The 25,129-nt window shown below is 43.7% G+C and overlaps 2 protein-coding genes and 1 pseudogene across 5 annotated transcripts in view; 2 read left to right on the forward strand and 1 right to left on the reverse strand.

Annotated features, from left to right (window-relative positions):
* CSRP3 (cysteine and glycine rich protein 3) overlaps window positions 1-14,444 on the forward strand; it is a 19,706-nt gene extending 5,262 nt beyond the window's left edge. Inside the window, exons 2-6 of one of the 3 annotated variants that reach the window (XM_019651408.1) lie at window positions 2,242-2,324; window positions 4,219-4,358; window positions 9,342-9,510; window positions 12,219-12,312; window positions 14,110-14,443. In XM_019651408.1, the coding sequence (XP_019506953.1) occupies window positions 4,247-4,358; window positions 9,342-9,510; window positions 12,219-12,312; window positions 14,110-14,337 (603 nt within the window). In that variant the 5' untranslated portion in view covers window positions 2,242-2,324; window positions 4,219-4,246 and the 3' untranslated portion in view covers window positions 14,338-14,443. Of the gene's footprint in view, window positions 1-2,241; window positions 2,325-4,218; window positions 4,359-9,341; window positions 9,511-10,945; window positions 11,079-12,218; window positions 12,313-14,109 lie in introns of all 3 variants that reach the window. The other 2 variants (XM_019651409.1, XM_019651407.1) reach the window with 2 other exon arrangements.
* Window positions 14,445-14,550: 106 nt separating this feature from the next.
* Window positions 14,551-16,609, forward strand: LOC109387485 (protein SET-like; annotated as a pseudogene).
* A 6,172-nt stretch (window positions 16,610-22,781) lies between these two features.
* Window positions 22,782-25,129, reverse strand: part of ZDHHC13 (zDHHC palmitoyltransferase 13) — a 50,960-nt gene continuing 48,612 nt past the window's right edge. For both annotated transcript variants that reach the window (XM_019651417.1, XM_019651418.1), the window contains exon 17: window positions 22,782-23,382. In XM_019651417.1, the coding sequence (XP_019506962.1) occupies window positions 23,244-23,382 (139 nt within the window). In that variant the 3' untranslated portion in view covers window positions 22,782-23,243. The remainder of the gene's footprint in view (window positions 23,383-25,129) is intronic.

Below are 25,129 nucleotides of genomic sequence, written 5' to 3' on the forward strand. Positions count from 1 at the left end.
AACTGTTACAATTCTCCCAGCAACACTGAAACCAATAGGACTATTATGCCCATTTTAGAGAAGATATTGAAGTTCAGAGAGCTTGGATGGTTTGAACAGATCACACAGCTTTGAAGGGGCAAGACAGAACTAGAACTCCAGCCTCCTGCATCTGATACAGCGTTTTTCCCAGCCCCACTATAGCACATTCCCGGTATAATCTCTTCCACAGCATTATTCGTTAATAAGTCTATAAGGGTCGTCTGTCACTGGGACCTGGGAATCCAAAAGTCTGGAGCCCACTCTCTCCCTAGCTGACGTAGGAGGGCCTGCATTCTATTTTATCCTTGTAAATCTCTAACTGTCCCCACTCTAATCCTGAGCCACGCCTTCATCTGTGATAATACAGCCATCTCCGGGACTGGCCCAGGAAGTAGTGCCAGGTGATGTGATGGAGATTGTGACCCAGGGGACAAATGGGGCTGAGTGACAGGCAAGCCTATATTTGGTGTCCCACCTTCAATGACCCTTGCCAGTGCCAGGCAATGCTGATAAACAAATGGCCCATCCCTTGGTATCTTGACAGCATAAACTCACAGACTGGGCCTGGCCAGGGGAGTGTTGAGACACAGGAATTCCAAAGCAATGCAGGAGGCTAAAAAGGTTAGGTATGAAAGCCGGGACCGCAATGTGCTTTTAAATCATAGTGACTTAATGAGCAAACTGGTGCTATTTGAATACCCTGAAATAAAGGGGGTAACAATGCCTTGCCTTTGAATAATTGTTTCTCAATATAGTAGTCCCCCTTATGTGGTTTTGTTTTCCGTGGTTTCAGTTACAATTAACCTAGGTCTGAAAATATTAAATGGAAAATTCTAGAAGTAAACAATTCATAAGTTTTAAATTGCTTGCTCTTCTGAGTAGTGCGATAAAATCCGGTGTCATCTCACTCAGGATGTAAATCTCGTATTCACACTGTATGTGCTCCCCGCCTGTTAGTCACTTAGTAGCTGTCTTTGTTATCAGATCGACTGTTGTGATATCGCAGTGCTTGTGTTCAAGTAAGCCTTATTTTACTTAACAATGGCCCCAAAGTACAAGAGTAGTGATGCTAGTAACTCGGATATGCCAAAGAGAAGCCATAAAGTGCTTCCTTTAAGTGAAACTGTGTATATATAATTTTTAGTACTATCCACAAGTTTCAGGCATCCACTGGGAGTCTTAGAATGTATCCCCATTGGATAAGGGGGTGGGAGGCAGAGCTACTGTATTGCTTTAAATCCCATCATATTTCCATGACCTTCATAATGGTCCTATGCAGGAAATTATATTATCACCATTTTTCACCCAAGTGCAAGGTCACAAGGTCAAGACTAGAACCTGTGTCTTTCAATTCACGATGCTTTACAATAAATACCCTTTGCCTTTTGGCCTTTGAGCATTAGCAGGAAAATATCAGAGATGTCTTTTATGGTTGGCTTCCATAGATACATTGCTATCTTTAGAAATGGGACTGAGTACCTGTTTAATAGAATGCTTACAGATTTCTATTTTGGATTTCAAGTCCTGATTTATGTATGTCAGAGATTTATGATCACTTAAAAAAAAAACCAAACCTATGCTAGGATACATTACTTTGTGAAGAAGGTATTATCTGTAATCTTATCCTCACTCTGAGAAGTATCATCTCTACGCAATTGCTGAACACACACACACACACACACACACACACACACACACGCACACACACGGGTCATATCTCTCTCCCGTTAACTCACAGGACATGCCAATGAAATTTCCACTGGAGATCTGAAATGAGAAATTTGACCTAGGGTTGTTTTCACTGAAGATTTCCACATCATTAATTTTACAAGTGTCACTGTCACATTCCTGGGTATACATTACATTTCTCCTCTAGTTTATATTATGTTGAAAGTCAGGATCAAAATGAACATGAGCAAAATCATGTGATTCTACTCTTTTCCAGAGAATATATCATGTTTAATCACAGAAGGATGGTTCTTAGAAAAAGAAGATAGTTAAGAAAATATACCAAAACGCTTACTTTTTATGCCTCATCTTGTTTGTAAATGAGAGGGTTGGTTAATCTTGAAAACCTATTTCAATTCTAAAAGTCCTAAAGATTCTAATGGAGTAAAAAATACACAATTTGGGCTCTTTTAGGGCATATTAAGGCCCCTGTGCCTTTCTGTGTGCTCTTTTCTCTGCCTGAAGTGTTCTTCCCTCTTTTCTCTATCTGAGGAACTCTTAGTCACCCTTCAAAACCCCATTTGGATGAGCCATCTTCTGTGAACCTCCAACAAGTTACTGCTTTCATCCCCAATGTAAGTGTGGGTAGCCATTCCCTCCTTTGAGTTTTCAGGGCACTTCTCTCAAGACCCTTCTCTGGTGAGAGTATTCTTGTTCCTGCCTATCTTCCTCAGTATAACTTGGGCTTCTCAATTCTAGGAGACACACATTATTCATGTTTATGTTTTCCTCCCCTTAATCCCGCACCAGTACCTGGTGCAGTGCTTGACGCACGATAGGTAGGTAATAAATGCATGGTGAATGAAATGAATAAATGAGTATAGACTTGATCCCAAGCCTTTCAACTCAAAATCCATTACTCTTTCCACTATACTACACAACTTGAACTACAGAAATAGAAGCACTAGATGTTTGGTTTTTTAAATGTTATTTTCTAAAATTTTACTGACTTAAAAGAGCCTGCTTCTATGAGAGGAAAGATATTTGGCTAACTTCACACTGTTTTTGTGAGTGGGAAAAGCTTCTTGCAGGGATATGTAGATAGGGATGCTCCCTCTGGTCCTAGTATCGGGGTCAGTTGTCTGTTTGCTATTTACCTTCTGTTTCTTAGCAAAACCTGTCTTTGTTATGAGGCTGGGAGATACATTTCTGACCAGCGACCCAGGAGGGCTTAGTGGTAATCACCAACTATTATAAGAAGGTGACTGGCTTCCCAGAAGGGAAAGAAAAGGTCAGAAGCAGCCATTGGAATGGCCTGATAGTGTTTGGTGTCAATGACAAGATGACACGCCAAGCTTCTTAGAAACCCAAGGATCCCAGTGGAAATTCAGCCCCCCCGTGGCTGGCAGGATTTCGGAAATTTCACTGAGTACTGATGGCTTATTTTAGCTCTACTCTAGGGAAACTGAGAACTGGATTCATATTTACACATAGAAAGAAAGAGAAAAAAAATTTTGATGCCCCCTCCTTGTCTAGTATCTCTTAAACATAATCCTCTGGTGAGCAGACAATGGTGGCCCAGGGCTGTGGTTATATCAGCAGCTCCTTGCAGCACGATGTACTCAGAGGGTACGACAGACGCGTAGCAGCATCACCTGGCCCCTGTGATCACACCTGGCACTGCGAGTTCTGACAAGTACCTTCCTGCACATAATGTCATTTGGTCCTCAAAACAACCCTGTGAAGCAGCAGGGAAAAGAGTGACTCTCTTTATAGCGTAGGTGGGAAGACAGAGGTAAGAGAAGCTACAAGGTTCATCTCAATGCACACAGCAAGCTGTGGGGAGCTCTAGAAGCAGAGGTAGGTTTCCAGACCATTAATGTAGTGTAGTGCCAGTATAGCTTTTAGCTTGGGCAGTGATAGTCCTTTAAAACGGAAGTAACCAATGGGAGGAATAAATCTGAACAGGATATTCTCTATATTATATATTCTTATCAGCTAGATTAGCTAAAGCTATGCAGAATTTCCTGCCTCGCCCCAGATCTACCAAACCAGATCTGCATACTAGCAAGATCCGAGGTGAATCGAGAAGCAATGAACTAGATAAGAAGATAATATCACTTTCACAGGTTATTGGCACTCCTGATGGAATCATTTTTAAAAACCCTAGATGAAAAAAATAATAATTCTTAATATTTGTATATAATTTTATATACACAAAATTAGCTCATCCATTCCTTTCAAGAACCCTATGAAGGACACAAGGGCAAGTGCTTTGGAAATTTAACGTAAGAGGAAACTGAGTCCCAAAGTAGTAAAGTGACTTGTTCAGAGCCTTATTCAATGACGCAGACAGCAACCATTTCCTGAATGAATGAATAAATGAATGAATGAATGAATGGACAAATGAACAAACAAACCACCAAACAAACTGGAGCTGTATCTTGGTTTTCAGACCACTGCATTACTAGGGATTGGGTCACTCCAGAGGCTGCCTAAAATTAGGGTATTTGCTTTATATCCTGTTAGACTTGACCTTGGTCAGAGAGTCTTCAAGATGCCGAACTGGGGTGGAGGAGCAAAATGCGGAGCCTGCGAAAAGACAGTCTATCATGCAGAAGAAATCCAGTGCAATGGAAGGAGTTTCCACAAGACCTGTTTCCACTGCAGTGAGTTGGGTGAACACCACGAGGGCCCCTGAGCACCCAGAGGGCATTTCAAAGTTCACATTTAGCCACAGATACTGTGTATTAGTGCTTCTCTGAGTGCAGTTCCGAGACCAGCAGCACTGGTGTCACGGGGAACTTAATAGAACTATCACTAGTGGTAGTTCCCACCTTAGGAAGGGATGGTGCTGTCATGAGCACCCTCGCTCCAACCTCTTGCCTTAACTCAGAGGCGTTTCCCTAAAGCTCAAAGTCAGAACAAGCTGGCCTGCCCACTGTTTTCAGTGGTGAAAACTTGACCCCAGTGGCGACATGTACAAAGTGTGACTTGGCAGAGAAAGACAGCCATTACTTATCTGCAGCCAGGACGGATCTGGCTCTGGGTATCTTTCCCACTGGCCAGCGGTCACTGAAGTCAGCTGTGACTGGCTTTTCCTAAGAAAGAATCTGTGTCAGGCGGGAGGCAACATGTGCCAATTCTGCAAGTCAGGAAGGGGAGGGTTGCAGGGCCTGGGCACCAGTCACTTGACAAAGGGACTCTTTACCATCACCTGCCAGACTCAGATCCACAAACGTTCAAGCTGGAAGAGTTTTAAGGCCCTGTGGCTCACCTGGGAGTCTGGCTCTGCCCGACTCATGTGACTTGGGACAAGTCATTTCTCATCTTTGAGCCCAGGTCGCAAGCACCTGCAGCAGAGCCGGGAGTGGAAACTGTGTCTTCAGGCTCCCCATCCAGTCTCCTTGACATGACTGCATTCGGGAGTTTCTCAGTAGCTAGCCCTGTTAGGGAGAACAGTCTGTTTTGGCTACTTGTACCTTCTTTGCTTCCCTCCAGTAAGTCTGGCTTAAGGGTTGGATGTATTGGACATTTGGCAGACTTCCTCCCCACATAGTCGCTCACCCCACTTCCATGCCTCAGCCAGTGTCGGCAAGGTGTCACACTGACCCCAAACTGTTTCAAACAGAACTTACAGGGTTGCACTCCATCTGTTCGGGCAGGGGACATTCCATCCTTAAGCTGTGAGAAATAGTAACATTTTACCTGCTGCGGGAGTTTCCATTACCCCTTACCTCCCACTGCAAATATAGTTATCATCGAAGAACAGGGGAAAATACTGTTCTGAGTGATTGGGTTGGCAGATTTACTAATGCTTTGGGTTTTAATAAAAGGGACATAATATTTTTATGTCATTGAACACATCCATCAGATTCGTCATTATTAGTACAATTAAACAGAAGTTATGGCTTGAGAGTTTATCCCATAACCCCCTGGCTTCTGTCCCAAATCTAGTGTCCCTTATAAAGCGTGGGAGTGGGGAATATTGGAAAGAACTCTGGGTCTGGAGTAAAAATGACTATGGTTTGCACCTGGGTTCTGCCATATACTGTGAGACCTGGAGCAAGTCATTTCTCTATCAAGCCTCAATGTCCCCATCTATGAAATGGAAATGCTTATACCTACCTGGAGTTCTTGATGTGGAAATCCAGCCTTCCAGGCCTTTATTCTCCTTTGATCAACTTTGACACCTGAGTGGGAAGAGAAAATGGCAGGGAAGCTTTCCATGGTAAGGGGCATCTTGCCTTTCCCAGGCAGCAGGAACATGCCCTGTTCCATATGGTAAAAGGGATCTGAGCAATTGGTGGTCATTCCTTTTAACCCTTCAATGTTCTTCTTAGAACTCACATGTGGGATGGTGATCTGAGCAGTGTAAGTTTCTAAAGTGGAAGAAGGATCCTAGAGAGAAGCACACTTTTTTATATTATCAACACAAGACTTGCCTGTCCACAGGCCACCCTATAATTGATGACTTTTGATGAAATTGATGAAAATTGATTCATAGAGGCAGAGTCTACCTAAGCTTACCCCCTGACCCGTGTTTGCCTGATTTCTAGACAAATCTTAATCCTCCCTACCAACACAGTCCAAATGAAATATAATGCAAGCCACATGTATAAATTGAACATTTCTAGTAACTACACATTTTAAAAGGTACGAAGAAACAGGGGAAATTAATTTTAAACGTTTTATTTAACCCAATATATAAAAAGTTGTGATTTCAATACGTAATCAAAATACAAGTTATTAACAAAATATTTTATATTCTTTGTTGTTCATACTAAGCGTTTGGAATCCGATGTGCATTTTGCGTTTACAGCACGTCATGTGCCTGTGTATGAAAGCTGGTCAGAAGCCAGGATGTGGCTACAGAGCTGGCCAGCGCATGACAGGGCACAAGCAGTCCTGGAGTGATGGGAATCAGCAGTGGTGTAGGAGTCAAAGGCTCGGAGGCCAGTCACGGCTCTGCCACTTACTACTGTATAGCTGTGGTCAAGTCACTGATCTCCATTCACGCATGCATGTGTGCATTCATTCACTCATTCATTCATTCATTCATTCAACAAATGTTTACAGAAGACTAATTCTGGGCCAGGCTCCATGCTATGTTCTGGGGGTAATAAGCTAAAAGTCTTGTGCTTAAGGAGTTCAGAGTCTAGAGCCGGGGTTGGCACACTGCGGCTCGTGAGCCACATGTGGCTCTTTGTCCGTCTTAAAAGTTTGCCGACCCCTGGAAGAGCCAATCCTGTCCTTCACAACAATTTAAAAATTATTCGAGAGCCAAAAAAATATTTTTACAAATAAAAAAAATTTAAAGTAATATTATAAGTTTATAAGTGAAACTATGATAGTTTTATTTTCATTTTCAATTTTACTTCAGAGCCACATGTGCGTACCCAAAGAGCCGCATGTGGCTCGCGAGCTGCAGTTTGCCGACCCCTGGTGGCCCTTCCATCTCAAAAGTTTGCCAACTTCTGGTCTAGAACATCAATGAATATTCAAGAAATTGTTCTAAAGATGTAACTCATAGCAACAAGAAGGGCGGAGACAGGTATATACCTTATACGCCCAAACATAAGGCTTTTTTTTCTCCAAAAAATTATTGCTCATAAAAAGGTTTTCCCTTGTTTTCAAAGCCTTATAAAATCTCTTGTGTTATAAGACAGTCTCTCAATTACTTCATTATTTATTTAAAAAAATATATATGTATATATTTTTTAATTTTATTGGGAAATTGGGGAAGGGGAACAGCCAATTTGTTGTTCTTCAATCTTAGTTGTAGAGGGTGCAGCTAGCTCAGTTCCAAGTCCAGCTGCCATCCAGCCACCTGTTGGCAGCTCAGGGCAGCCAGCTCAAGGTGCTGTGTTCAATCTTAGTCGCGGGTGGGCATAGCCCACCATCCCATGCAGGAGTCGAACCAGCAACCTTGTTGTTAGGAGTACATGCTCTCACCAGCTGAGCCATCCTGCCACCTGTTGGAAGCTCACCAGCAGCACAGCTTGGGCGCAGCTCACTGGCCCATGTGGGAATTGAACCGGTGACCCTGTTGCTCAGAGTTCGCACTCTTAACCAACTGAGCCACTTGGCCGGCCCCAAAAATATTTTTCATGCACACAACATTGACATAATTGTTTAATGAACTTCCATATGCCTATATGCCCAGCCACACAATCACCAACCTCTGAGCAAATCTACCTTTATAGCCTTATCTTCTACTCCCACTCTCATATTCAGCTACTTAATTTTTTAAATAAAATATCATTTGAGTAAGGCATATTAGCCTGAAACAACCTCATTCAATGCTGAATTGCTTATAGAGGTCACGTCATGAAACAAGAAAAAAAAAAGGAGGCAAATAAATTGAGTGCACATGTGTTCTTATCCTTGGGGATATGACCTCACTATGACAGTCACTGAGGATCACTATAAACACCCTTGAAGGATCATTATTACAAAGCAATTCAGCAAGTTATCAGGTTGTGGAAATCCTACATACTTTTAAAAACCTGCTCTAATGCTATGCTAATAGGAGCTTCTTGTCGAGATGCAATTTCCAGGTATCTGGAATTTGACAGCCTCCTTCCTACTCAGGCGCACCCAGGGCTGCGTCTCCAGCAACACAGACCAAAGTGGAGACGAGCTGCTCTGGAGAGCTGGGCCAGCTGCCTCCAAAAGCCACTCTGTTGATGAGGGAGATGATGCTGAAGATGCAGAGACAGAATCTGGATACAATTGTTTCCTGAATTTGTGTGAGATTAGGAAAAAAGTATAACATCTCCAAATCGATATATGATTGATTGACATTATTAAATTAAATATTATACACATGCACTTAACACTATTGTTTTAAGTCCTTAAACGTTATCTAAAAATTGGTAAAAAGAATCTCTATAAATCTCCTCTTTGGAAAAACGGGGACTTGCCTTATACACTTGACATTATGGGGGATGCTTTACATTAGGTAATGTACAGCGACCAGGGGACCTTGGCCAATCTAAGCCTAGGGGTCTGTGAGGCTGGTCGACACACCTCACCCCCTCCCTGCTTCCAGAACTGCATCAAAAGTCGCCTCAGTGGAAACTGTCTCCTTGAATATTGCAACGTTCTTCAAAGGCCATGTTAAGTAGAGAAGCTGCTCAATTTTGATTCTGATATGACTAAGAAAAAATAAGTCCTCTCCTGCCTCAGCCCCTTATCCCCTCCGTCCTGCCCTCAACCATCTATCTCTCTCTCTCTCTCTCTCTCTCTCTCTCTCTCTCTCTCACACACACACACACACACACACACACACACACACACACTTCCCTGACATCATCTAGGGTAAGACACAGGAATTCAGGTTATTCCAATTCAGAGACAATATTCTCAGCTGGTCCCAAACCACACACCAAGTTCTAATTCCACCTCTTTCTAGCTGGGTACCACTGAACACATTACTTCCCTTCTCTGTGCCCCAATTTCCTCATCTATGAAATGATGACTGCCTCGGAATCCACAACCCAGGATAGATGCTCTGGTCAGGAATCAAAGTTGTGTTCTTGGCTGAAGGGCCCCTGGTGCAGGGTTTCTTGCCTTAAGCATGGAATTGGAGATGCAGGGGAGCAGGGAGGAATCTAAGCCCAACACGCTGACTTTCCTTTCTTCGGCAGTGGCCTGCAGGAAGGCTCTTGATAGCACCACGGTCGCAGCTCACGAGTCGGAGATCTACTGTAAGGTCTGCTATGGGCGCAGGTACGGCCCCAAGGGCATCGGGTATGGACAAGGCGCCGGCTGCCTCAGCACCGACACGGGCGAACACCTGGGCCTCCAGTTCCAAGAGTAAGTTACTGCCCCGCTTCTCTCAGCCCCGGAAAGCCCCAGTTATCAGGACAGTTCATTCTGTTCCCATAGCAACGTTTTCTGGAAGTGGGAGAATGGACTCTATTGTTGACTTGCCAACAATAGGAATACTGGGTCTGACCAAGTTTTAACAATGTGTCATCTCTCAGAAGACTCTCTTTAAATTATCTGCCTTTCTAAAGGGCAATTACTTTTACACCACGGCCCTTGGTTTCCATGTCAAGAGAAAACCCAGGCTGTACAGATGTTCCATTGTTTGACCTTCGCAAAACTACACGGAGTTTCTTTTCTTCTCTTTGAGCGTTTCTGTGTAAATCACATAAATATGGCAGGGGAGCAATGGCCATTTGCTAGGTGCTTGTCACTAAAAGACGTCTCCCTTTGGGTTGTAAGATGACTAATGTCTGCTGTCTGGCCAGCTGGTCTCCAGGCTCAGTTCTGTGGTAGGACTGGGCAGAGAGGCCCAACCCCACTGAGGCAGTGTCCCAAAGGGAAGCTAGACCATCTGAAGAGTTACCTGGTCCCTTCTAAAGAGAGGAGCCCATGACAGGTCCTGGAAAAGTACAGGGATGTGTGATTAGTCATTTTAATTTTTCTCATTACTTAATCCCAACTGGACACCCTGTTTGAAGAAGAAAGATGATACCACTTGCATTCTCTGCCACGTGTTACCCAAGGCTTCCTCTATGTTAGGGCTTTCTTATGATGCTGCACCAAGAGGCACAAGAGTCTGGGGAGCTGAGTTTCACCCCAACTCCATGGGTTACGAGCTGCCTGACCTTGAGCAGTTGCCCCTCTGACCCTCACTTTCCTTCAACTAGCCCTGCTTACTTTAGAGGTTATGGTGAGACTCAAGTGATAAGTGGACAAGGAAACACCAAAGGATACGGGAACACAGGGGCTGTTATTGGGCCTCTATCTTGGCCACTGCTCACATGGCGGACAAAGACTGCATCAGCTCATTGGACTACGCTTTGTTTAGAATCAACTGTCAAGATCCCATGTAGCCCTAAAATATTTTCGCAACTCATTTCAGAAAGCAGACCAAGTGGGCTTCAAGGTGGTACAGAAAAACCTAAACAGCCATAGCAATAACAACACAATAATGACAATGACAAAAATATAAGCTAACGTACATGGAACACTTGCTAAGTGCTTTGCAACCGAAAGGAAAGGTTGAAACCAATTATAGCAACTGTTTATTAGCCCTTACTGCATGCCAGGCAAGTACCGTTCTAAATGCTTTACTCACATCACCTCTCAACAACTGCGAGGAAAGCACCGTGATTATCCATCCCCATTTTCCAGATAAGGAGTCTGAGGAATAGAAAAGTTAAGTAACTTGCTGGAGGTCACACAGCTAGTACTGTCGGCCAAGGGAGGTCTATAGGTTTCATTCATCTATTTCCATCAGGTCCCCAAAGGCGGCACGCTCAGCCACCACCAGCAACCCTTCCAAGTTCACTGCGAAGTTTGGGGAGTCAGAGAAGTGCCCTCGATGTGGAAAGTCAGTCTACGCTGCTGAGAAGGTGATGGGAGGTGGCAAGGTAAGGACTTCTTGACGAGCCAAACGGGATTTGCTCATCTGCACCACATCAGCTGGGAGGGATGGGAGAAGAAAGTAGGAACTGCGGCGGGTGGGAGCCAGACCCTTCGTTCTCTTTAACTCTGAGGGACCAATTCAGGAGCCATCCCTCCTCACCCTTTTTTCTGGACTGTGACTGTCACCTGCAATGCTCTTGGAAACTATAGAACTGGTAAATTCACTGCAACAAGCACTAGTTCACTAGGTGGGAGGCACCCACCTAGAAGCTCTGGAGATAGAGGTGCACAAGCCCCCTGCCCTGCTGTGCCCACAATCCTTCCAGAAAGGGGACAGCTCTGGGAGTCATCCAGAAAAGTGTCACCACTGCGTAACTCAATCTGCTGCTGGCATCTCCATGGATGGGTAGAGCAAACACCTCACAGCAGCAAGAAGCATCCTCACTCACAAATGTCCTGGCAATCGGGAGAGTCATCAAATGTCAGAGAGTAACACACACTTCCTCTTAGGAGCTCTAGCTTCAGGTCTGAAGCCAAGGTATTCAGCAAAGGATTTGGGCCTGATGAAAGGAAGAACCACCAGCACATACTAAATGAGCAGGGAAGGGCCATGGAGGCGTCTCACTTCAAACGAGACTGGCCATTTAACATATGAGAACCCCTAGGCTGTGCCTGGTAGACAAGCAGATGTACCCAAGGCAGGCAGTTTTCTGCATGATCCAAGCCATGCAACTCTATTCTGCCAAAAAAGAGCTTGAATTACCCAGATAATTGCCTTATTTCTTTACTTTTTTGCTTCTTTAGGTTTATATTAAATATGTTATCTACTGCCCCAAGTCCAACTTGCCCTCTCCAGTTTATTCCTTGTTTTTCTAGAAAGGGAAAGCCCTTGTCTGTTTAGTCTGTTCTGAAGCAATATGTGTGGAAGTCACTTTGATAAGCTTATTTTTAGGGGTTCTGAGAATCGTTGCCCAAGTCCATAACGTCTCATTTTCTTCAAACCTTTGGGGGAATATTAGGTACATGAGTGATTACGACAGTGGCATTCCTTTATATGCTGCTGGTCAGGGGACTTAACATGGATATAGAATATGCTGCCCACCATATTAAGTATGCAGTAATACTTGCTCTCCTCTGCCCCACAGCCTTGGCACAAGACCTGTTTTCGCTGTGCCATCTGTGGGAAAAGTCTCGAGTCTACGAACGTTACTGACAAAGATGGGGAACTTTATTGCAAAGGTGAGTGGTTCCGGAGACTCTTGAGATGTTTCCCAAGGAGGGTCCTTGGGAGGAGTTGTTGTATCCATGCTGAGAGGCTTGTCTGCCCGGAGGCGTGGCTGCTCGGACTGGGCAGGGTTTGGGCTCTCAGGATGGGGAGCAAAACCACCTAAGGGAGAGAAAGCTCCCGCCTGACCCAGCTCTGGTCCTCTCCACTGCAGCATGTAGGGCAGCGGTTCTTAACCTGTGGGTCGCGACCCCTTTGGGGGTCGAACGACCCTTTCACAGGGGTCGCCTAAGACCATCGGAAAACAAAAAGATATTTACATTATGATTCATAACAGTAGCAAAATTACAGTTATAGAGTAGCAACGAGAATAATGTTATGGTTGGGGGTCACCGCAACATGAGGAACTGTATTAAGGGGTCGCGGCATTAGGAAGGTTGAGAACCGCTGATGTAGGGGAACCTGGTGCTTGTAGATGCTTGCTCAGTGGTTCAGGGCAGCTGGGTGCCCATGTGGGAGAGGCGAGGAGAAGGAAGCGGTGTCCTGATTCTAGTCCTGGAAGAGACCACAGGCCTGGACAAGCAGCATCACATTCTCTTCCAGAAAACCAAATACGCTCTGTCCACCTGAGTGGCAGACAGAGGTGGCTGCGGGGAGGATGAACCCAGTCTGGCCTCTCTTCAGTTCCTCCAGACATATCTACCTTCCTTTGTTTTTGTTTTCTTCCCTCCCTCCTTCCCTCTCTTTTCTTCCTGCCATTTCTGTTGTCGATGTTAGACAGTACTTACTGATCGCAGAGATAGAAACAAGGTTTTCCTTCTGGTCCTTGCAGCTCTGACCCTAGCTGCCTCCATGATCCCTCTGTCTTGTGGAGGTAGTAAAGGCTCAGCTCTTTCCTGACACTACAAAAAGGGTTGCATTAGGGTCAAGGCAACGTGTCCTCAACCTCAGAGCCTCTCCTAGGCCTATTCTGTTTCTCAGTGGGATCCTCCCACCCTTTCATTTAGTGACGGGTGTCGCAAGACCTCCAAGTGTGTATGCTAAAGTGGGGTAAGGGGAACAATGACAGAGGGGCTACAGGGAGGACATTACTAATCCAGATTGTAGGTTGTCAAGGTTTTTCCCATGACACAGAAATGGAACTAATGGTTGCCTTCTCTTGGCAGTAGAAGACACAAGACTCTCCTCAGCATGCATAGGCTTTAAAATCCGAAAATATTGTTGTAGCCAGCAGGGAGATCAACACGGAAACAAATAATGGAGTTTCCAAGTGAAAAAAGCTCTAGTAGAGGACTGTACCCCATGCAGTAGCACACAAAGATAATGATCAGCCTGGGTTGTTAGGGAAGGCTTCTTAGAAGAGCAGCTTCCTCTGGGTCTTAAAGGATGGATGCGGTTTTGGGGGCGGGGGAAGGGGTGAGGTGAGGGGAGTTGGGGGGGGGCATTCCAGGAACAGGAAGCAGTGAATGCAAAGGCACCAAAGGCAGGGCATCAGGGTCATTCCGGGAACTGTAAGTCACTCTGTGTGCCTGGACCGGCAGGACGCAGTGGGGGATGACGCTGGGCAGGCAACCCAGGCCAGATGTTGACTCAAATGAGAAAATGTCTGTGAAAACAGTGAAGTGCAAAGAAGCATAAACAATTTTTATCAGGCGATCTAAAATAAATAGAGTTCAGTTTACTTACAAGTTAACTTATGAATAGGTATCAAAAGGATGCCTCTCACAGGTGAAAGGACTGTATGGACAGAAGGAACTGAAATGACACTAACCAACCCATTCTCTCTCCCCTTATCCTCTTTGCATTCACAGTTTGCTACGCCAAAAATTTTGGCCCTACAGGTATTGGGTTTGGAGGCCTTACACAACAAGTGGAAAAGAAAGAATGAAAGGCACACCATTTCTCAGATCTTTCATCAGCCTAAAGCATATTTTCCAAGTAATCCTGCACAGATGGACACCCTCCCCCCAAACATCCTCTTGTTGGTAGCTGGACAGTATTTCTCTTCAGAAGTGATCATAGCCTTTACCCAAAGCTAGAAGAGACCTTTGGCAGAAAATTATTAAGAGTTTAATCTGTAACAAATGCTTTATTATGTACGATACCTGGGGTTGGATGAGGTAATAAATAAATGTTTTATCGGTACCTTGTAGGTCTCTGGATCTTTTCTTTCAAATAGAGGGAAGTTATCAAAAACTAGAGAGGTAGTTGGGAAAACTAGCTGCAAAGAATATATTAATTTCTGTGTCAACTGAGGAAGGAGTGATGAGGAGGAAACAAGGAGCAAAAGAAAGCAGTCTTCCTTCCAGTCTGTCAGCTGAGCTTCTACTTACTGCTAATGGAGAAGAAACCAGGGCCCTGGAGGAAACAGACAAGATGATAGCAAATTTTAAAAGGAAAATCAAAACTAATAAAACTGCTGAAGAGTTGATCCTTTTGTCCTATCACAGGCTTGGCAATATTACATATTTCATGAAAACTCAGAAATGGCAACAAAATGTGGAGTTTGCATCTGTGTTTTAAATGACATGAGGATGATTTTCTTTTATGTTGGAACAATCCCCTAGGGTTTAGCAATTTTCTTAAAACTTCCCCTACTTCAGATTGCCAGCCTCACAGATGAAATGCAGCCAATTAAAAATGTCTCTCTGCCTCCTCAGCAAGTTCTCAGTGGCTCGAGCGTGTGCGTATTTTCTCCGGCCTCCCTTTTTATCAACCGTAGCCATTTCTCTCACCAACATGCAATTCTGAATTACTTGGAGTAAATGCAAAAAATTAAAATCTCTTGATAAAAATTATGAAGCACTTCAGCTCTCAGAGCTTCTTCCCAACATCCATCTCCCCTTGGGTCTCAGCCTCAGACTTTCCTCGCAGCATGGCTCCCAAACACCAGCCTTCACTCCCACTTCAGACAAAAAAGCCGAGACTGCTTCCAGCTGACGCCGACCTGTCTGGACTTGCCGAAGGGAGAAAAAGAACAGCAAGAAGCAGCTGAACATATGGATGAAGCACAAAATGAAATAGACTACAAGAACAAGCCAGTGAGATTTTAAAAGTAAAACAGATATGCAACACATTCCACCAACCATTTTCTCAAGAGGTCAGAATTCATCACCAAAATCCCAAATTTTGGGGTAACAACATTTGTCAACCATCTACAAGTGTCTGAGCTGCTTGGAGAAGAGGATAAAGAGACACTGCATTATTTTGACAAGAGTTGAAGTGACAGAATGGTGAAGATATTAAATCAGGTTACAGAATAGATTTTTTATTTTGATGAAAATCCTTCTTTCATTGAAAAAAAAGTTCTCTCCAAAGAATTTCACCTGAATGCGTGGTGATCCATCTTCAAAATCCACTGAAGTCAAATGGAAACCTGGACAGGATTTGACCAAACATTCAAGTCAAAGGCAGAACAAAGCCAGCAGGCAGGGACAGCACGGGGAGCCAGAGAGCTTCTCTACCTGCTTTACCGACCATTCTGATGCAGGTGCAGCTGAGTCCACAGTCATCAAATGAAATTTGGCCAAATCCATTACAGGGTTACTTGGTTCCTGACATGGAGGATGAAGAAGGGGAAGGAGAAAATGATGATGAAGAAGGGGCTGGAAGATACTGATGAAGAAGGGGATGAGGGTGAAGGTGAAGATGAAGGTCATGGTGAGGGGAGAGTGGAGACCAAGATGAAGATGACAAATGGAGCACTGATGGATTCTAACCTTTTTACATTTCCTCCAGTCCCTGGGAGCAAGTTGCAGTCTTTTTTTTTCCTTTGTGCTCAATCGCCCTGCTTTTGGGGTCTCTTTTCTCTCCTTGACACCATGGTTCTCACCTTATTTGGGGGGGGGGAAATACTTTGAGCAGAATACAGTGGGAAAAGAATCTCTGCCCCTTCCTGTTCCAAAATTCATTTTTATCCCTTCCTGTCTCAACAAAAACTTTATGGAATCAATGCCACCATGCTCTGTGAGAAAAAAGAAAAACCCTCTGCTCTCTTAGCACTGCTGGAAGCTAGCAATGCAGATTGCTAGCTTTTTCCTCCTTTCTCTGTATATTGGGCTCAGGGAATACACTGTGTCTCTATGCGCATAAGGACAGTTAGCATTTACCAACAGGTATCTACTTTCTCTTCTTTAAAAAAACAACAAAAAATGGAGTTATAGGTGAGCAAAGGGTGGGTTTGAGATGTTTGGGTGGGTTAAGTGGGCAACAATATGGCTTCTCCTTCAGCATGTTTAATTGTGATGTTTAATGGACACACTTGCAGTTTACGATGACACTTTTAAAATAAAATCCTAATGAAAAATATAATTATGAAGCACTCGACTAAATTATGGGTTTTTCTATGCTCCAAGTCCCAAGAAGGCTTTCTTTAAAACAAGCACTTATTCATGGCTGCTTACATGCTGTTATGGTCAAGGCCCTGCACTGACTATTACTTATTTATCTAGTTCTTTTTTGATGCTCAAAATACAATTACATATGATCATTTCTCTATTTGATTGGCATTAATAGAATGGTTCAGGAAAAAAATAGCTGACAGAGGTTGTGTCCCATCTGCTTTCAAAGAGATAACATAGACACGTGTCCAGAGACTCTTGTTGGGATAATTCAGCCACTGAGTTCCACCAAAACAGCCTGAGGATGTACATTTTACATTCTCTGGGGTAGGAAACATAAGATGGTATATTTTTAATTTGTTAACTTTTTACCAGAGCTTTATAAGAGATCCTATCATTGTCAACCCAACAATTAACAATACCAGTGATAAACAAAACTCACTAAACCAAGTCCCCTCTAACCTGTACTGATTTTGAAAGCAATATACTACCTTGGCCCTTGGCTAGGAAGTACTCTACGCTAGAGACTTCCAGGCTTGCAAAGGGGTAAGACACACATGACATGACTACCAGACAATGTGACCTTCTCCACCTCTACTGCATCTCAGTTACTAGTCCCACCATCCATCCACCCAGGAGACTGAAGCTAAAAACTTCAGTCATCTTAGCTTTGCCCTCTCTCCCCCCGCAAGCTTCCTTGAGTCTGACTCCAAAACGGCTCTGGAATACATCCCCTCCTTTCCTCTTCTTTGGCGTGTGCATTAGTCTGCTAGGGCTTTCATAACAAAGGCCCATGGACTGGGTGGCTTATACAACAGGAATGAGGTTTTCACATTCCAGAGGCCACAAGTCTGAAATCAAGGAGTCGGCAGGGCTGGATTCTTCTGAGGCCTCTCTCCAAGGCTTGTAGATGACCACCTTCTTCCTCTGTCTTCTCAGTCTTCTGTGTGTGTCTGTGTCCTCATTTCTTCTTCTTACAAGGACTCAGTCATGTTGGGTTAGGGAGCACTTGAATGACCTCTGTAAAGACTCTATCTCCAGACATTCACACGCTGAGATCCTGTTAGAACTTCAACATAAATGTGTGTGTGTGTCACAATTTGGGCCATAACAGCATGTCATGTAAGAACTTTGATGAACGGGCCTTGGACTTGACCCTTCAACTTAGGTTTAGACAATCTCTTCCATATAAGCTTCACCCACACTCAAAGACGTGAAGCTTTCCAAATGTGCCACGTACCCTCACCCCATCATGTTTTTGCCAATGCTGTTCTTTTTGCCTGGAACGTCTGAAAGATGGAACCCCTTCCATCTTCACCCTTTAACCCAACTCCTTAGCCTGGTAAACTCCTATTAATCAAGTCACAGGTCAAATGCCATTTCCTCTGCAAAATCTTTGCTGCATGACCTGAGAACTAATCCACCTGTGTGTCCAATACCAGTATATAATTAGCATAGCATTTGTCTCATGGCATTGAGTTTTGAATTCTCATCTGCCTTCTTGTTAGAAGGTGGCACACTTGCATTCAGTGCTGGACAAATAGTAGGCACTTAATAAACATTTGTTGAGTGAAGTGGGAGAGAGCGTAGGCTGGACTAAATGCAAATTTTGCTAGAATTCCAAAGAGATTATTATCTACTGGAGTGAAGGAGCTTGGAAATGTAAAACAAAAACAAAAACAGAAGCTGATTGTGTGGTTCGGCGGTTTTCATGCTTGTTGGTCCTTTGCTTCCAGGTGCACTGTCCTACTACATTTCCCATGCTCCCCTACCAATGAATGACTGGGACAGACTGAGCTGGCTAATGGAGGCCTGACCTCCCTGACCTCCAGGAGTCTCCATTCTCTCCATATCGGTGGATAAAGAAGGCCCAGTGGAGCCACTACCTGAGAAGGAGTTTGGGTCCCTGCACGGAAAAACACCTGCTAACAAAGCTAAATGGACTGTGACAAGAGGGAGAAATAAGCCTTATGTTGTGTTAAGCCACTGAGATTTGGGGGATGTTTATTATTGCATTAACTCCCTTGACTAATACCCCCCTGAAATACTGGATGCGTTGACATCTGAGATATTCCACTTCTCACTGTTCAGTGTCCATCCAGTCCGTTTAGATCACAGGGAGCAGCATCAGAACTGTGCCCGATATTTGTGCAAAGTGATTCAAATGCGTTGTCTCTGATGTGACTATACAGGTATCTGAGAAAGGAATGAATCACAACAGCCACATTCCCCTGGCCCCAACAAACGACTGGCTTTGCCTTGGCTCTAAGACAGAATGAAAACAAAATCTTGCTCTTCACCCCCAAGCTATGGCCTTCTCCTCTCTTCTTTCAGAGCCAAAGTGCAGGACTAGATTTCCCTTAGTCCTCAGTATCTCAGCATCAGGCTTCCGAGTCCCTTCCTCACCCCCACCCAACCCCCACCTCCTATTCATAAACTCTCTGGTCTTTCCTCAGCTGCTGTTCTCAGCCTCTGCTTAGCTCCTAACACTGACTGCTTCCTCTGTGAAGTTCATTTTTCTCCTTGAATTCTATGACACTGCTCTCCTGATTATCCTCCTTCCCAGCCTCTTCCCAGCGCTCTCCTCCTCTCCAATCCCAGAAATCCACATTCCATAAGGCCACATTCCTGCACATTCCTGCCCTTCTCAGACTTTGTTTTTCTTCCATTGGTTGTCACCTTTGGTCTCTTTATAGACTTGACCTTCCCATTTCGGAAGGGCAACTGCCCTTTTCATTTTCATCTCATTTTTCTACCTCTGTCCTGTGACAATCTCATCCATCTATGCAGATGACTCTCATCCATGGCCTGGTCTCTCTCCAGCTGCTTTCTAGGCTTTTCCACTCGATAGCCTACAAGTACCTCAAACAATAAGCCTCAACCACAAAACTCATCACCCAGTCTCTCCACACTGTTTTCCTTCTCAAAATAGCACCGCCATCCTCTCTTCACTGGGCTCAACACTTAAAAGTCGTCTTTGATTCCTTCTCCTCTTCGCCCCATAGTCAATCAGTAATTTGGACCTGCCGGATCACTTATGTGCTTTCATTTCTTCTTGCCTAGACCAGTATTAAAAGCCTAACTCTAACATTCTGTATCTGTCAGTGTCCAGTCAGAAAAACAGAAACCACACTAATTTTTAATAGAGAGAAAACAAGAGAGGGAATTAGCTAACCGGGAGCTAATATTTTTTGAAAAGCAAGGAGGAACACATTGCCTTAACACAGAGATAATAACTGCAGGAAGCAGCTACCACTTCTGGGGCTGGGGCAACAGAAGATATGGGGGCATCCTAATTTAGATGCCTCGGGGAGAGGTCTCCCAGAGACTAGGGGTCAGGCCTCTGAGGAGACAGCCCTGTCTGGTTACTGCTGGTTCTTCTAAGGGGGGACAAAGGAGCTGCTCTGGGGACAAAGCTTGACACTGATTCCAACTGTCATGTCAGGGTGAAGGGCCACTGTCTGAACAACACTGAGAGAAACAGCTATCAAGTAGAATGGAGTAAGTCCCTTCCTCCCCTTTCCAGGCCACTAGCAGAACTTAACAGAAAGTCAGCACGAAGGAGGTTGTGGTTTTCAGCATCCTGGCCCCAGAACACACAACACACAGAGGCTAGCGGGTGAATTTGGCACATTTCCCTACCACTGGCTTCTCTCTGTCCATAGTCTATTTTCCAAAGGTTTCTGAAGAGCCAGCATTTATTGAGTACTTACTATGTGCCATTTACAACTCTAAGACTTTATTTATACATAGTAACACTTAATCCTCATAACAACATTTGGAGGTATGTACTATTATTATCCACATAACACAAATGAGGAAACTGAGGCACTAGGAAGTTAAATCATTTGCCCAATGAGATAAAAGTAGCTTGTAATTGGTAGATCCAGTATTCTGACACAAGGTGTCTAGCTATAAAACACAGATCCTCAACCTTTTTTTTTTTTTTCAAATTTTCGCACCATGTACCTGAGGGAAAAACCAAAATAGAATGGTGGGGGTAAGATCCTTAAGTAAAAATGATTCTCAAACTATAGCATGTACACATAAGAATCATCTGGGGAGCCTGAAGAACATATGGATTCCAGAACTCAATTCTCAGATACTGATTTGGAAGGTCAGACATGAGGAATTTAATTTTAGACACATGATCCCAGATACCGCCCCTCCACCCCAACCCCAGTGTGTGATTCCAATGTAAATGGTCTACACACCACAAGTTGAGAATACTTACTTGGCAGGGCTTGGTGATAGAAGAGAGAAGATATAACTTGAAAAATTCCTCTGTCTCCCACTTGAGAATCAGTCTTCAAATACAACTCTGATCACATCATGTCCTGCTTACAAATCCTTCAAGTCTGTCAACAAACTTATTCAACAAATTAATTCAGATATTTATTGAACACATACTATGTGCTAGACCTAATATTCTAGGTCTTGGAGAATATCAGTGAACAAAACAAAGCTCCCTTGTGGACCTTATATTCTAATGGGATGGAGAGACAGTATACAATAGACATAATAAATTATATAATTGTTAGAAGGTGGTAAGTGCTACAGAAAAAAAAAAAAGAGTCGGGTAAAGGGGAAAAAGAATGCAAGAAAAGGACATTACAACTTACAAAATGTGGGTGAGCACAGGCCTCACTGAGAAGCGAACATTTGAAAACAGCTGGGAAGAAAGGCACTTCATCCTACAGACATCTGGGGGAAGAGCATTCTATGGACAGGCAGAGAGAACAGGCAGGGAAAGGCCTGAGGCAGAAGCTCGCCTGGCAGGTGTGTGGCATGAGCAAAGGGAAAGCAGGAGAAACCAGTCAGACCCTGTGGGCCCTGAGGACCACTGTCAGGGCTTTGGTTCCTCCCCTGGTGAAATGAGGAGCCGTTGGAGGGTTCAGAGCCAAGCAGTGACAGGATCAATTTATCTTCCAAAGATCACTTTGGCTGCTCAGAACCAGGTGAGGGTGGAAGATGGAGACCAAATAAGAGGGCTGTAGTAATACAGACCAGAGGTGATGGTAACTCACAACTGTAGCACTAAATCGTGGCCAGAAGCATTCAATTCTGGATGTATTTTAGAGATAGAGCCAACAGGATTTCTCAAAGAAATGAATCTGGGGTGTTATGAGAAAAACACAGTCATCCAGAAAAGAGTCTAAGGTTTTGGCCTGAGTAATTGGAAGGACGGAGCTTCTGATCAATTGATACGGGGAAGACTGAGGGTGGGGGCAAGGCTGTTTACTTTTTATTTATTTATTTTAAAATTTATTGCTATGTTTTATTCTACTTTTTAAATCTATTTTTATTTGTGTGGGTGAGGGTAGGTTAGAACTCAGAAGTCCAGTTTCAATTTTGGATATGTTAACTTTAAAATACCTACTAGATATTTAAGTGAGAAGGGAAGGGAGAGAGGATATAGCTTGAAAAAGTCCTTCTGTTCCCCAACTGAGAATCAGACTTCAAACACAATTCTGATCACATCACATCCTGCATTCATTCAACAAATTCAAATATTTATTGAATACATACGTGTCAGGCAGTATTCTAGGCAACTGGGTCTCTCGAGTGGCTACTCCACTTAGAATTTATGTGGCCTTGGGGAAGATACAAACTTTTCTTTAGGTTTTAGTTCCTTATCTACAAAGGCTCTGTAGAAGAAACAGCGGATCCTTGAAGAACTGAAAGGTCAACAGGGTTAGAGTACAAAGCTTGGTCCAGAGTGAGACTGTTAAACAAAACAATGTTCTGTTATTCAGGACCTTGTAGGTCATGATGAGAATTTATTTTTCACCCCAAAAGCAACAGGAATCTATGGAAGGGTTTTCAGCAGGAAAGCGACACACCCAAGGGCAAATACACAATACCAAGAGTTACAGTTCAATTAGCATTTCCTGAAGAACAAGGGAAATTAGCAATTATAATCACAGCAGTCTAATATTTTAAGGGTACTAGGTAAAAAATAATAATTAATCTTTAAGACTGCTGTGTTCAATTTTCTAAGTTAGGTAGAAAACTAAATTAAATCTTGCTTACTGGTGTTAACAGTGGTCTCAACTCATTGCTGGATTCATGAATGAGTTTCTCTGTCTCATATATACCTTTTCTCAATTTAAGATTCTAGAAGTATTGTCAGAAACAAAGTCTCAACTACAAAAAATTTTTTTATTAAGTGTGGAAGCAAAACAGGTATATCTATTTAAATATTTTTTACATATTTATAGATAAAACAAAGACAAATAATTTATCAAAAATTACAAGTTTAAAGAATAGTACTATTTGAAACAGCCAATACAGTATCTGAAAAATATCACATTTACCCATAATTAGTGAATATTACTCCCTCCCCCCAAGGTAACTTGCATTTGTGAAAAATATAAAAGTTTTTTAGATGTCTGCCAAGATTGCTCAGGAACAGTCCATCTTGCTAAATCTAAAAAAAGTGGAATGCCTTTATCGAGAACTTATCTTTTCACGAAAAGGCTTTAACCACCACCTGTGTTTTCTTTTGGGCTTAGGTGACCTCTAAATCTTCACTTCACTTTCAGACCACAGGGCGTGAACTTAAACACAAACAAATCAGAGTGAGAGCTCTGGGTTGCTTTTCTTCATACTGAGCGAAGAACTTTCTCCTTAGATGGGTGAAGGACCATGGTGTATTGCGACGTCCAGTCTATTGCACAGGGCTTCGCCAAACCAAAGCAGCCACACTGAAAGAAATCTGCAAGGTTCTGTGTGAACCCAAGGCTGCCAAGAAAGGAAGAGAAGACATCTTCTTACTGCATTTCCTGGTTAGCTCTTGACAAACATTCATTCAAACCATTAACATACACTGAGATTCTACAATATACAATGCCCTTTGAGGGTCTTGCAGGAATCCAGGGGTGAATCAGACAGTTCCTGGGCATATGGGACCTTAAAACCGAAGCCCAGTTCCATTTGTGGAACCGAATCCCTAATTTTGAAATTCTTTTGTTTCTGCCTAGTAACTAGGTAAGTTCATTTTGGTTCTCTCATTCACTGGAACGGCTACTGCCATCAATAAGTTTCTTTCCATTCCCACTGCCCTAATTCATATTTTGCTTGTCTCAAAACCCAGACAGATAGGCCAGAAAAAATAGTCAACAAGATAAGTTTTTTCTAAACTTTCTAAGTAGCATCTGTAAATGACATCCCAGTCTCAATTCCTTCCAATTCATCTTACATATTGGAGACTGTCTAGTCCTCCAAAATCTCTGATGCATTCACAACCCTTCACCTCCCTCAAAACCCCTGAACAACATTCCTCTGCCCAGAGGCTCAAGTCCAAATCCCTCATCTTTGTATTCCAGGCCATACACAATAAAGCCTCAAGACTCCTTGAATTAGCTCCCCAAACTCATCTTTATAAATCTCCTGCTGCAGCTACGCTGGCTCTCTTTTTCCCGTAATCGTAACTGCATGGGCCATTCTTCTCCCCTGGAGCCCCGCCCCCCTTACCTCTGGTCACACCTTCCTCACCCTTTCAAAGTCCTGCCATTTCTCAAGGCCCAGACCCCTGTGGAGGCTTCCTGACTACAACGGTCTTCAGCATCACCTTTTCTTCATTACACTCCTGAACACTGCTATTATTCCAGTTATGAGGAACGTGTATTTTTATACATATGCCCTATCTCAAGCCCAACCCGCCACCCTACACACATCAGAGCACATCTGTGTGAGGATGCTGTGCCGCTGCTGCAGGTTAGTGACAGTAGTCAGGAAAGTCCTATCCCTGCCCAGAAGGCAGCTCCCCAGGAAGAGGGCTGACCAAACGGAATGGATGGAGTCGAAGGGGGAAGACATGCTGGGAATTTACAGGGACCAGCTCCAGAGCTAGCTGGTGAGTAAAAGTCACTTAGGGGACAACAAACAAGCAAACCTTTGGTCTGAGCAGGATTTGGAAGCTAGATTCATAGTGGTTTAAAGGCCTTATCATTAGTTCCTCCAGCTTATGTTGCCATTACTCAGCAATTCCCAAACGCGCCCAGCTCTCTCACCTCTGTCCTTATTGAGACCCTTCTCCTGCGTTTGGATTGTCCTTCCTTCCATCTCCATCTTGCCCACCCCACAGCTTTCAAGACTCAGCTCTATCACAAAGCCTTCTATTCTTTAGTGGAGTAACTATTTATTCTTCAGGTTAAACCACTGAGAAAGGGACTTGATTATCACTGCCAGTCTGAACCACTCATCTCAAGCTTAACACTACTTTCTACTCTCCATCACTTCAGCCATCTATTCCCAATTAAGTCAATTTCTCTCCTCTTGAAACACACATCAGAGTCACATCGCAGGCTCTGATTTCTTTGCCTAACAGTCTAACAGTTCCATCTTATACCACGAATGTGCTTTAAAATAGACTGCTCATGAGATATGCGGCGAGTGTTCAAATCCCCAGACGGCTCTGGGTCACCTCTGCAACACTCCCAGCCTCCAAGACCCCGATATATGTGACAGGGAGATAAGCTTCAAAGCC

The sequence above is a fragment of the Hipposideros armiger genome, unplaced genomic scaffold, assembly GCF_001890085.2.
Source record: "Hipposideros armiger isolate ML-2016 unplaced genomic scaffold, ASM189008v1 scaffold_159, whole genome shotgun sequence".
In the NCBI taxonomy this organism is placed as follows: Eukaryota; Metazoa; Chordata; class Mammalia; order Chiroptera; family Hipposideridae; genus Hipposideros; species Hipposideros armiger.